General features: G+C 41.4%; 1 protein-coding gene across 2 annotated transcripts in view; it reads right to left on the reverse strand.

Annotated features, from left to right (window-relative positions):
• The window catches only part of ZC2HC1A (zinc finger C2HC-type containing 1A), a 30,830-nt gene extending 18,254 nt beyond the window's left edge, over positions 1-12,576 (reverse strand). For both annotated transcript variants that reach the window (XM_055799721.1, XM_055799720.1), the window contains exons 1-2: positions 12,435-12,576; positions 699-772 (exon numbers count right to left, since the gene is read on the reverse strand). In XM_055799721.1, the coding sequence (XP_055655696.1) occupies positions 699-772; positions 12,435-12,450 (90 nt within the window). In that variant the 5' untranslated portion in view covers positions 12,451-12,576. The remainder of the gene's footprint in view (positions 1-698; positions 773-12,434) is intronic.
• Between the last annotated feature and the right edge of the window lie 1,165 nt (positions 12,577-13,741).

Consider the following 13,741-nt stretch of genomic DNA (forward strand, 5'->3'; position numbering starts at 1 on the left):
TTTCAGAAATGCAAGTTATTAACATGTTATTTCCTTCTCTCTCAATATGCCAGTCAGCAAACAAGGCCCAACCCTGGATGAGCAAGATCAGACTGCTTTCACTCAAATGTTTATGCCAGCCATTACTTTTTAAACGGAACTACAGGAATTTACAAATGCATACACATGGTCACAAAATCTTGGGCAATGAAGAAGAAAAATAGAAGGCATCTGTATTTGCTTCTTACAAATAAAACCCCTCATGCTAGGTAGGCTGCATTTGCATTGAGTGGCAAGACAAATCAGAGGTGTCTGAAATCCATACACATGTTTAAGGAGGGAGCAATTTCTATTAAGATCAGAGAAGACAGTATTTTGAAGATGGCTAACAAAACACTTCATTTACTAGCTGAGTCTGCATAATACCAGAAATTACATCTGCAGAGGCAAGGAATGATTTTGTGACCATAGAGAAGATGCTTTTAGAAGGATGTATTTTCAGAAAGTGATGGGATGATGCAATAAAATTAACCTCCTTCGAAGGAGCTTAAAACTGAGACAACTGGAATCAATAATTACCTGGGGGGAAAAAAAACCACACAAAAAGTCCCACCAACACCTAAGCATCTATATCTACTTTTTTTTAGCTGTAGTGACCATTGCTTAACTCTCATATCAACTTATCTGATCCAAAAGCCAATGGTGCTCATACCACTTACCAGTGCTGCTGGAAAGAAAGTCCTTCCACAAATCCTACATGGCAACAGATCTCCAGTTTGCACTGTAAGCTCACCTTAAAAAAAAAAAAAAAAATCAAATCAAAACACACACCACAAACCCATACTTCATTATGAAAATTTACTGAAATTCATGATAAAAATTTATTCCTAGATTGCTAACCTCATATATTTTTCAATAAGTTTTTACTGTAAAAGTATACATTCTTTGAACTGTGCAGAGACTATGCAGATGAGAAAGGAGAAGATGCACAAGTCCTTATGTACTTTTGGAAGCAGTCAGGCCCAGCAACATGTCACCATCAGCTCTGATAACTGACAACGTGAAACTCTGCACCTTTGAAAGGATGCCTGTAAATCAACATGCAAATGGCAGTTTCACTGCAAGTCACCATGACAGCCCAAACACAGACCAAGAATATTTAGTGGGTATTTCTGTGTCTTTAGAAGAGAATCACCTGTTACAGTATCAAACATATGTCATGTGCCATCACTTAATTTTCTCTACTAAGTTAAACTATTCTACTTTGTCTTGTAAAGAAAAACTCTTTAATGCTATTTTTGCTATATATTTTATTTGGATTATTACTGACAGTTTACAGAAGCATTTATGATGTTGCTGATATTCAAGCATTTGTATATAACATTTACAGTTGTGTTACCAAAGATTCACAGAACGAGATAAAAGACCAACAAATCAAAGTATCCAAGCCTATGCAAGCAAATATATTCATATAGTACACATTATGCAATGCAGTCATAGCAGAGATTAAAAACTCCACTCCAGGTTTCCCAATAACAGGCATCTAGTAATGTCCCAGAGGGATATTTTTATTATCACATACATATCAATAAAGAGGCATTAAGTTTGGGTTAAGTTTTGAGACTTACTAGTTGCTTTCTCTATACTCAGACTATTGCAGAGAATACATCTCCCTCTATTTATATGAAGGTAAACCAAACAGACTTTGAGTTGACTTCTATTTTAGGCAAACTAATGGCTTTAACAAGTTTATGAACACAGTGATGTTCAATGATTTGATCAGTTTTTGTTCCCAGTTCCCCAGTGGAAAACAATTTTCCATCTAAACATACAACTTGTCAACTAACTGTAGGACCAGTCCTGAAAAAAATGGGCAATTTAACAAAATGTTTCATGGCAAACAAATGTAGATTCAGGCAGCCATGTTTCGCATTGAAAACCTTCTTTCCCAAATATAAAGATTAAAGTCAGGTGAGATTTCTAGCACCAATATGTAACCATTAGGTCTATTTCTGCCTTTTCAATTACTTGAATGAAATTCATCATCAGTATGTAACTACATATAAGGTATTAATTGTATGAATATACTACAGAGCACAATCCATTTTAAAAATCACAAATAGTATGAAAAATGTTTTGCAGTTTAAAATATTTATGTTCAAATCTTCAGTTTATATACCTTTTCCACATAGACATGAACAGGCCCTTGTCACAGCCTAGCAGGACCATACTGACAGTAACCGAGTTTTACAGCTGAAGCTGTAATCATCTTCCTTTGGTGTCATCTAAACATATGTGAGTTTAGATGTACACAAGTAGGGGGAAGTAGGAAAAATAGAAAATGTGCAGATAAATCTTGTTTTTCTTCTATCCTCGCACCTGAATTATACTTGCATATTATCAACATTGACTAGGAACTTATTTTTATTGTTAACTGTATTTTTTCAATCTATTTTAAACAACCATGTCTCAAAATTTTTCCATAGATCTGTTTTCTTAAACCCACAAATCTGAATATAATATTCATCACAAGTAGTAACACCCATACTGTTCATACATCGCTTAGATGACTAGAACCTGCCCTCAACATTTTCCTCTAGGGTTTGCAGCAATGGTTGAAAGATTTTCTCAATTCTCCCACTAAAAAATACAAGGTATACACAGATGTATTTTGTTTGTTTCATTACTTCATTCTTTAGTGCTCTCAGCACTCTTAATATGCTAGCAGACATCACTGCAAACTCAACTTCTGCTAAAGAGTTTAACTTCCTTTTATCACATAATTCTAATATAACCCACAGCTTCACAGAAACAAGCAAGAGAGGTATTTCATGGAAATACAAAATGGCACTGTTTGCATCTTCAAGAAATTAGATGAAATGAATCTGAACTAGTGATCTTGAAATCAGGTGTATAGTATCAGATTTAGGATTTAGCTGAGAGAAGAATTCTTTCAAATACCCGCCTTAGTAAAAGAAAAGCTACATTTCCCACCATTTCCTTCTGTCCATTGAACTCTGGAATTCGGGCTTGTGTTTAAATTCACCATTAAGTAGACTTGATAGATGCTCACCTGGTCAAGCAGTATTTACGCATAACATACCGACGCCCATTAGCACTCATTGCAGCTACGGTTACAGAGCTGGATTTTCTTACAGCATTCCTACCCTCCTTTGCTGCTGGCAGGTACTTAATCACATTTGCCAAGAGCTATTTCTACTGCCAGCACCTCCTCCCCCCATAACACAAATCAGTGACCCAAAACACAAAAGGAAGTTATTTTAAAAAACCAAAGTTCCTTAAGTTTTGTTGAAAATGAGAAGCCTACAGTCCTTTAGAGTTGCACACTTATTCCTTCAGTTTCTTAAGCATTCCTCCAACTTCCCTCACTTTTAAAGTAAAAAACAAACAAACAAACCCAAAACCAACACCAAAACAAAACCAAACCACAAAACCTTAACATTCCTCTCTAGGAGCCCATGAGCCTTCTCTTACAGAAGGGTTAGTAGTATCATCAACATGAAATCTATTAATTTAAAAATAAAACATGGGAATAAAATTGTGAAAGTTGCAAAAGAGCTAGTTTTAGTTTGATTTTTTTTTTTTTGTTTGGGTTGGGGTTTTGTTTGTTTGTTTTAAAGGCATTCATACATGATATCTAAAGCAGTCAGTCATGGACTGACTGAATTTTTTTTCCTGAACAAAAAAAGTTACCAGAAATGGTTGTTAAATTGGGATGTATTGGCGGGGGGCTGGGGGGGAGGTTAAAAAAAGGGAGCACTTAAATCAAGAAACAGAAGGATTTTCTTGGCAAATTAGTCTGAGAATACAAATTGGTAGTAAAATGGTGTCACTGTAATTTTCTTCAGTCTTCTTTAAATCTAGCAACAATGCAGGGATTACCATAATTTTGGTTATACAACCACAGACAACCCAAGATCCAGCAGCTACACTTCTTCCTTTTTCTATCTTTAATACCACTAATCACCAGCAGTTTACATGCTTGTATTAAACATAAATGAATATAATTAACTTGGAAAAGGACAGACATAATTATTAGTTTATCTAATCTAAACACACTTCGGGAAAAGAGAACTATGTTGAAAATGGCTATGTGAATACCAAAGGAAAAGGTAGTATTTCAGTTGAAGTGATGCCAAAACTATGATATACAGTGTCACACCCTATTCTCCTACTTTCTGCCCAAAACAAAGTCTCAAATGAACACACAGGGTTCAGCTTAGTACAATGCTGGGTATCTGCGTTAAATAACTAGATTGGAAGTTTTATTAGCAGCACTACAATAATCTCATCCCTTGTGTTTCTAAACCATGTCACAGCTCTTCCTCCTCCAGCTACTTCCAGAGTACAACCACCTTACAAATATTTTTTTCTACCTATACCTAAGTTACTGAACACATTCCTTTTCAATACTGTCACTGTCCAGTTACCCACACTTTCTGACCTTGGAGTTTAGCTGACAACATAGCTGTACAGTCAGTCCCTCAGATCTAGCACGGTATTTTCAATACTCTTATAGACTTCCTTGAAACCTAAATGTCCAGGGAACAACCTTTCTCTATTCTCATGTTCAAAAACAGCAACTGATTTACAGAGGAAAGCGCAAGCTGTCAGTTCAGATTACCTTTCTCAGTACAACATGTGGACCCATCAATACATACAAGTTCAACCCGACAGTTACAGGCATAATGCTACCTCTTGCTGTCACGTTTACAAATTAAGCAGCTGTGTAAAGACTCCACACCTAGAAGGAGCAGGTCTTTAGTATTACTGAAGATCTATTAACTAAAGGTTTATTACAGTTTTCTCTTTTGGAGAGCTTTGTATGCTCTAGTATGTGTCTTCACTTGATATCAAGTACAGAATGCTTCAAAGAAGACTGCACTGAAGTCTCCAGTAACAGTATTTTGTCATGTTGTAAACCCTGCCCTTCTAAACCTTTTATTTATCTGCAGCAGTGGCAGTACTAAATGACTTGGGCCAGAAAACTGTGATAATCAAAACCATCAAGCTTCACTGAATTCAAACTTGCAGAAACACTCTGGTACGATTTCCAGTCTTGAGTCTGGGCATCTATTTGAAACCAGCAAGTAATCTGCAGCTGCTGAACGTTAATACTTGAAGAGTGCTTGCCAAATTCTTCTGCAAAATTGTATTTACTTCTTTTAGTATAACTCCCCTCCCATCTCTAGAAGCAAGACATTTTCCACTTAAGAGTTCCATATACTTCATTAAAAAAAATGCACTGCATTCCCCATATTAATTGGAATCTGTACCATCAAGGCACAGCATCTAGCTCTTTGAGGACTGTCAGTCTCCAACATACATCCACTAATTGGTAATGACTGGGTTATATTTTTTAATCAACACATTAACAATAGTCTGAAAAGACTAATAACAAATACTACAAACAAGAGCCACCTAAAAATGATACTGATGTGGTGACATAGGTAAGGGAACACTACTTTGGACAGCCAAATACCATTTAGAGAATCAATTTTTAAAGTGCAATTTTAAAGAGCACTAAATAATAGAATAAAAATATGAATGTACAAAAGTAGAAAAGCATATACCAATAAGAGTGCAACTTTTGCAAGTTTTCATTATTTTGCTGAAAGGAATTCTGAAATGCAAATGAAAGTCACACAAACACACTATACTGCTTAACAACAGGCAGTACTTGCCATACTTTCGTAAATTCTGCTTAATAATTGATGACATGCATGATTTATCCCACCAAGCAAATCCCTTCTCACCTATGATATTCAGCAGTTTACAGGAAGAATTAAGAGAAAGGAAGATGAAATTATAGTAAGCTCTGTCTCCTAGTATTCAACCATTCATATACTTTGATATTTTTATGCAGTGAAGTTATTCACAATTATGTAACAAACAGCAAACCAACCTACTTTTATCAATCTATCCATCCCTGATTTTAGAGGAAAGCCTCAAGAATTCTCTTCTGTATTGACAATGCAGTCTAATCTTGCATAAATCTGTCACTTCTGCTTCCAAAACATAACAGAAAGCAGCATAACTTCCATTCCTTCAAGCTAAAAAGCTTAAGATTTTCGTAGTAACTCTGCATGCTTTTATATCAGCTCTTCAGCAAGTGCATTGTATTTGTCAAAATTACTGTTATTGCACTAAACATGAGTCTGATGATGGTGAGTATGGCATTACTTACTTGAAAATAACATATCAAGGAGCACCCCATTGCCTCAAAGTGACAAACTGGACAAGGATTCTGAGAAGGGGTTTTTTGTGACTGAGAAATTAATTGCATTGCAGTCCAAAATGGTTGCATATAGCAGCATACACACAACTCGCATGCATGATGGTGTGCTCACCTTTTCTGTAACTGTCCTTTCCTCCCTTCCTCATATGAAGTGTAACTTTTAATGAGAAAACATGCCAATGTCACATTATATATCCCTAAAAATAACCAGCTCTCCTAGACTCCTCTCTGGGGCCATATCTCATGGGATTCTTCCAAGCAGATCCCTGAACAAGTCCAAGCCTACTCTCCTGAAGTCCAGGGTTGAGATTCTGCTATTTGCTCAGCTCCCTCCTCTCAGGATCCTGAATTCAATCATCTGCAGGTCACTGCAGGTAAGGCTGCCCCGTACCTTCACATTATGAAGTGCAGCTGGGGTGCCTCCCCAGTCAGCTCCTCAATCAGCTGGGTCAGGAATCTGTCATCAGTGCATACCAGAAGCTCCTAGATTACTTGTACCTTGCTGATTTGTCTCTCCAGCAGGCATCACAAAGCTGTCTCTCATGAAGACCAGGGCCTGTGAATATGAGGCTCCTTCCAATTATGTGAAGGAGGCCACATCTTTTTCTTGATCAGGTGGCTTGTAGCAGACACCCACGATGTTTCCCACGCTGGTCTGCCTGATAACCCTGATCCATAAGCTTGCAGGTGGCTCCACAGAAAAGCCCCATGCATTCTCACTGCTCTCCCACATAAAGGGCAACCTTCCCCTTGCCATCCAGCTGGCTCTTCCTGAAGAGCCTGTATTCAACCACAAGACTGCAGTCCTGCGAGCTGCCCTACCACCTACGCACAATCCCAGTAAGGTCCTAGCCCTGCAACTGCATTCAGACCTCCAATTTCTCCCATTTGTTCCCATACTGTGCATGTTAATGTACAGGCATTTTAGAGAGGCACTCAATCACGACAATTATCCAGAAAGATCTATGAGAGCTTCCCCTCTAGTTGTACGGAAACACAACAAAACCAAAGGCAAATAAGCAGCACTATTTGATCGATCTGACTTCCAGATACATTATCTGGTCTTCTATTAATGACCTTTAAGATCAACTGAAGCTACTAGAAAGCATGTGACCTGCAAAATCTATGTACATGTTACACAATCCTGCTTTATCATCATAAACTCACTGTTCTCCTGCACTAGGCTACAAGCACCATGATGACTGCAGGCAGGCTGTCAAGCAAAGACTAGCTTTGAACCAAGACTGCTTTGCACCCATGACCCCCAAAGCAGTTCTGGAGTTACATACTTTAATACTCAAATGTAATTGCACAGAGCAATCCCAATCTAAGTCTGCTTGTTTATCAGAACATTACTTGGTTAACAATAAAATAATGTGTTAACAACAACTTTTATAATAAACTTCATGCATAATATATTGCTTCCTAGTTTGCCTGCCTGCCCTAGGATTTCTTTAAAAAGTAACCCCACTCCTCACCCGCTCCAGTTAACTGTTGAGCATGCTCCTGGAACTAGATTTTACCAAAAATGCAATAAGTGCTTTTGATAACCACATCATGTATGTGTGCGCAGATACAGTAGATTCATCTTCCCACTATATTCAAACAATTGGATTAAATTACTAGATCAATCTAGTGACTACAATTAAAGTTAAAAATGCAAGAATTCTACAAAAAGATATAGAAAACGGTGTAAAATCTATTAGTTCTACAAATCCCTGTTGATATGTATTACTTCCACTCTTTTAAAGGTGAAATACATTCTGATAGCACACTTCTATTATATCAGGCTAAACTTAGCTTTCAAAATTTTTCCTTAAGTAAAACATTTAATTTCAAATTCTTCGCTGAAGCAAAAACATTAATCAGAAAGTAAAAACATAATTGCCTTAGAAACAGAAAATACATTGACCACAATTATGCAGTGTAATAAATGTCAAAATTGGACCACTTAACAGAGGTGCAAATATGCCTAGTGAAACACAGCAGTTCAATGCAAAGTCGTATTTATCATTATGTTTTAAAGGCTACCAGAGACAAACAACTCCTTAAAAAGAAAATACATTAATAGTAGTTGTTCATTTCAATCTTTAATAGTTTCCAACTTGCTGGTTTAAGAAAAGTACCATAAAATTAATTCTTCCTTCTGCTGGACAGACAAGATACATTAAAAATAAAAAGCTGACATGTTCCTAAAAGGTAGGAGCCTCCCTCAAAAGGAGCTTAAGAAAATGGCTGCCAAAGTAAGGAGGCTGCTGCATGCATCCAGTGAGGCAAGCCAAAGATGAACACTAAAGGGAAAGGAAGACACACATTAATATTTTTTGTTTTCAAAACAGAAATAATTTGCTACATTATTAGGGGAAAAAAATAAGACTAGGGATTATCTTATGCAGAAATTCTGTCAAAATGAGCATAAGCACTCACTTTCAACACTCACATTACTAACATAAAACCCCAAACTACAATGCCTGCACTGTTTGGGGTGGAGTGGGGTGTCTCAGAAATTATTAGTGACAGTGAAGGATCCGGGGACAAATGCTATTACAGCACAGCTCTGGGCAGAAAATGCTATACAGCAAGCCTTATTCTTATGAAACCTCGAGGGCACACCCAGGCTGCTCACAGTCTAAATGCTTAATCACAGTAGTCCCTACTTGGCATCTGCAAGGAAAAGCTCTGGGTTTGAGACTGCAGGCTACTTCCCGAGCAAGCAGCCACCCATCCCCTTCCAACCACAACCAGCCTTTCCTGGCTGCTAAAGCTCAGGCTGAAGGAGAACACTGGGGCTTGGTAAGCACTGCCATTACCTACTGCAGAGCACTGGACTTCTGCCCTCATACACAGCTGCCCCTCTGCCCTTTACTCCTTAGGCAGCACAGCAGTCCAAGCCTGCTGGGATGGGTTGTGAACAAGCGTGGGAAGCAGTTATTTAGTCAGCTCAAGCAGCTGTTGCCAGTATCCTCCCAGAAAAAACAACAGTCTGGACAGAAACAGATCAAATACCACCACTGGACGGCTCCAGCTTAAATGTAGTCAGGAATCCAGTGCTTAGATCTCCTCCTCCATCTCCTTCAAGCAAAACAGCCACAACCATGCCTGCCTGCCCATGTGACGGCTTTTCACTTGCCATCCAGCACTGAAAGCAACAAGCACATGTTAACCCATCAAAAATGGTCCTTGAGATTCAACACATGGTGGGCTACTCAGGAACAGGTTTCTAAACTCACCTTAGAGACCACTACGTTTTCAGGCAGTCTATTGCTTTAAGTATTTTCACCAGTAAATTAAATGAAATTTGAAAAACAGCCGAACAGCACACAGGGTGCAAAGTAACAAAAGCTGAGCTAGTGACCTTAGATTTAACATCAAATTTGTCACTTGTAATGTGCACTGAAGTTTTATAAAAGGAATTAAAGTTACAAATTTGACTTTCAGTATCAATCTGGTAATATAACAATACTGAAACACTAATAAAATAATAAAGGAACAGACTTTAAAAAAAACAACAAAAGTGAATTTTAGAAAAAACTTTTAAATCACACAGAAACCTACCTTGCCATTTCACTGAATATTTAAACCCATGCATAGTGAGAAAATATAACTGCAACGCTGCAAATACTATTTAACTTTTTAAACATCACTAATGCAGCTCCACAAGCCAACTCACACACAGTTAGCTCTCCACATTATGGAAAGAATCATTATAAACTGGGTAGAGTTCTTTCTTATTAATAGCATGCTTAAATAAACAGAAATAAAACTGACCTTGCATCTACAAGCCGAGCTTCAGAAAAGTAAAGCACCAGCTTCTGAGGGTTGAAAGTCCAGGCCAAGCATCTTAAGCCTGAGGGGATCTTTCACAGTTATAAAAACACATCAGCAGACCACTGCCAAAAGTCAAAGTCCTGCCCTGCACCATAATCATGTCACTCACGCACAAAACTGCCAGGACCAGCTGTACAAATAATTTCTGGGACATTATTTTGCTAAGCACTAATACAGAGAGGGAGCAGGCTGAACCAGATTTCAGAAGCAGCCCATAATTCCACGTGGGATGAGATGAATATGACTGTGCAACTGTGCTTCTGAACTTAATCTAAAATGGCAACCAGTAACGTTCTTCCAAGTTGCTGGTGGAGCAATGACTGGAAAAAAGCCTCATACTCAACAAAATAATTCACTACTGTTACTGGTTAGGCCTACATTGTTCCCGTTTTTGGGCCACCTTTCTACAGAAACTTCACCTGAGCCTAACCTAATGGGCATCAAGAGAGACAGCTTAAACTGAAAAACTGCAAATAAAAGCAAAATCACTTGCTTCAAAATATTTGAAGCAAAAAAAAAGGACGTATTTTATGTTGTGGCAACTTGTTTAGAGAAAGAAAAAAAAAAACCCACAAAGTGATCCACAAAGACGCAAAATGCTATATTCTTCAGTTTCCTAAACTTTAGTATTCAAGAATGCAAGACAACAGTGTGGGAAATGGGTGTTCACAATGCAAAGACATCTTAAGTTTTAGAAATGGCTTATGAACGCTGCTATTCTCAAACTAGTCTCAGGTTTTCAGAAAGAACATTTCACGTAATGGAAAAATGCTTTGATAAGCTCTAGCTTTTGAAGTACTTTCAAGAAATGGTTCACAGAGTAAACACGAGATTTCACCTATGATTTAGCAGTTCTTCCTCCCACCACTTCCAGCACATACTAAATTACAAACAAAATGTAAACCATTTCCTGCAAAGTCAGAAGCTGGATGAATTCTACTGCAAAAATTACATGTTTTTTCAGGCTTTTGCTGTTATCTGAAGATCTACTTTCTTCCCACCCTCTACTATGAAGGTTAGCTACACACATACATAGCTGGCCTTGGTAAACTAGCTCACAGCCAAATCAATTGATAGATCGGTTGCAGATGATATGCAGTCCCAACCGCAATCAAATACATAGCTTAGTCAAAATTAAAGCAAGTTTTCCCCTTCTGGACAGGCAATGTATGATTTTCACAGGACTGTCATGACAGTTGGACTGCCTGTTAAAAAATTATTTCATAACCTGCGGACACTACCTTTCAAAATTTAAAGGCCATTAATAGTCTGCAAAGCTTAACAAGTAAATCAAAAAGAGAACCTCCCAGGATTTTAATGCAAAGTCACGTCCAAATTGATAGTCTCGATGAAGTCACTAGGCATAAGCACAGTGTCTGATGACCGTAAAATTACTAATAGACAGAAGGTAATCAGTGAGAATTATTTCTGTTCTCCAACGGTGCTAGAAGGGAGAACGAACAAAGGCTGGTTTGTGCTCGCTCCTATTTAAGCACTGAGTTACCTCTAGCGAAGCAGCGCACGGAAGACAATGACTGTTTTGTGACACAAAGGCCTGTATTTTTTCTGAAGTAATATAGTTAAAGCAGCTTGCAAAACACAGTAATGACAGGCCTATAGAAATGTTCAGATAGCAAGCTGTAACTTCATAGACTCCAAGCTAGTATCTATGCTACGACGGATACTATGGAGAGCAACGATGTCTTCGTTCAAACAACCGGCATCGCAGGAAGTTGCAAGTACTCTGTCGCCAAACGCTGCCTGGCCTTCGCTGCACTGAACGCTTCCCTAGCATCATAAGCGTATGCTAACACCCACCTTAGCCGTCTGCTTGCCAAAGAAGGGCGCCTGGCAAAGATGCCCGCACCACTCCACGCCGTCCCCCGCGCACGGCACTCCCGGCCAGCGGCGGATCACCGAGCGGGCTCCCCGCCCGGCCGCGGCAGGAAGGGGCCGGCGAACGGCGACAGCCCCGTGGCTCGGCGGCAGCGCCCCAGACAAAGCGCAGCCGGCCCGGCCCTGCGCCCCCGCCCGCCCCGCACCCCCAGCCCGCCGGGCGCCGCGCCCGGGCCCGCCGCCGCCCGCCTTTGTTCGCCGCCCCAAAAGCACGCTGCCGCCTCCCGCGGCGCCCCAGCCTCATCCCCGGCGCCTCCCCGCACTCCCGGCCGCCGAGCGAGGCGAGGCCGCCGCGCCGCCTCAGGGGGCTCCGAGAACGGGGAAGGCGGCACCCGGGCCCCGGCTCCCACCGCCGCCACCGCCCAAGCACGCCCCCGCCGCAGCACAAAGGCGCGGCGCGGTCCGGCTCGCCCCCGGGCCCCGCCGGTTACCCCCGGGGAAGGCAGGGGCCGCCCACACCGCTGCCTCTCACCTTCCAGCCCCTCCATGGCGCGCCCCGACCACCGGCTGCGGTCCCGCGGCTGCTGTGGCAACGCCGCCACCTCCCGGCCCGCTAACAACCGCCGCTCCCATTGGCCGGGCGGGCGGGCCCGGGCGGCCCCTCACGGCCACAGCCCCGAGGCGGGCGGGCCGGCCTGCCCTGCCCCCCCTGCCCGCCCTGCCGCCCCGCCCCTCCCCGCCGTGCCGCTGCGCTCCGGCGCTGGGCCCGCCGCACCGCGCGTTGCCGGCCTGGAGCGCCGGTGCCCCCCGGCAGCCGCCCGTCGCGGGCGGTCCCAGGCCCCCTGCGGGGAGCCCGCCGCGCCCAGGCGGGGCCACCCGCCGTTCGGCTGCGCCCCCGGGGTCGGGCTCACCGCGGGAGCGGGACACTGCGCTCCTGCAAAGCCCAGCCTTGTCCTAGCTCTGGTACAGCCTGAGTGTCGTACAGGCCGTACTTTGAGGTTATGCCTTGGTTCAGGACCTTATTCCAAGGGCAGCACGTGTATATGAAGACCAAAGTAAAGCAAGTGAGGGGACATAACCGAGCCTTTACACAGACAGTGACCGGCTGCACCCCGAGCCTAACAGAGGGTGCTGGGGTGCAGCGCAGCACGTGGCTGTGGCGGGTGCCCCCTTCCCTGCGGGAAAACCGTGGGCTGCCACAGGAAAAAGAAAAAACGGTTTTCAGGTTCACATCCTGAAAATAATTGCAGGCAGTCGATTTCTCCCCCTTTTTTCCTCCAGTTATTTTCTTAACTGAAAGAGATGCTGATACAAGTCTGAGGGTATCTCAGACATCCTGCTGCTACAGGGTGACATTTGGGTAATGGATCTTTTTGGAAAACGGTGCCACTAAATTGCTGTTGACTAATGAATATGAACAATGCTTGATACATATTGAAATTTTTCTGTTCCTCTTACAAAAGCTGTCCACGTTTTTAGCAACAGAAGCATTTCAAGATTTTTTTATTCAAGACATGATTTCAGCACTGATTCTTAAGATCTTTTATTTGTCTTTCTTGTGGCAATGTGCCATGAGCAACTAATAAAGTTTTTTTCTCTATAAACAACAATCAATTTTACAGAAATTACCACTGTCTTTGCAGGCACACGCAAATAATTTCTTTTCTTACTCTAGACAAGTTGGTTGATATAGATTTGCTTGTCCATAGAATCACAGTTACTGTCCCAACCATGGTACTCTGGGAATGCAACTCAAAGAAAGCAAACCAAACACATCAAACCTAAATTGAATTGGAGATTATGATCGTGTTGTCTTCTTAGCATCCCTTTAGCATGGGA

Source organism: Falco peregrinus, chromosome 3, assembly GCF_023634155.1.
Source record: "Falco peregrinus isolate bFalPer1 chromosome 3, bFalPer1.pri, whole genome shotgun sequence".
NCBI classification, from domain to species: Eukaryota; Metazoa; Chordata; class Aves; order Falconiformes; family Falconidae; genus Falco; species Falco peregrinus.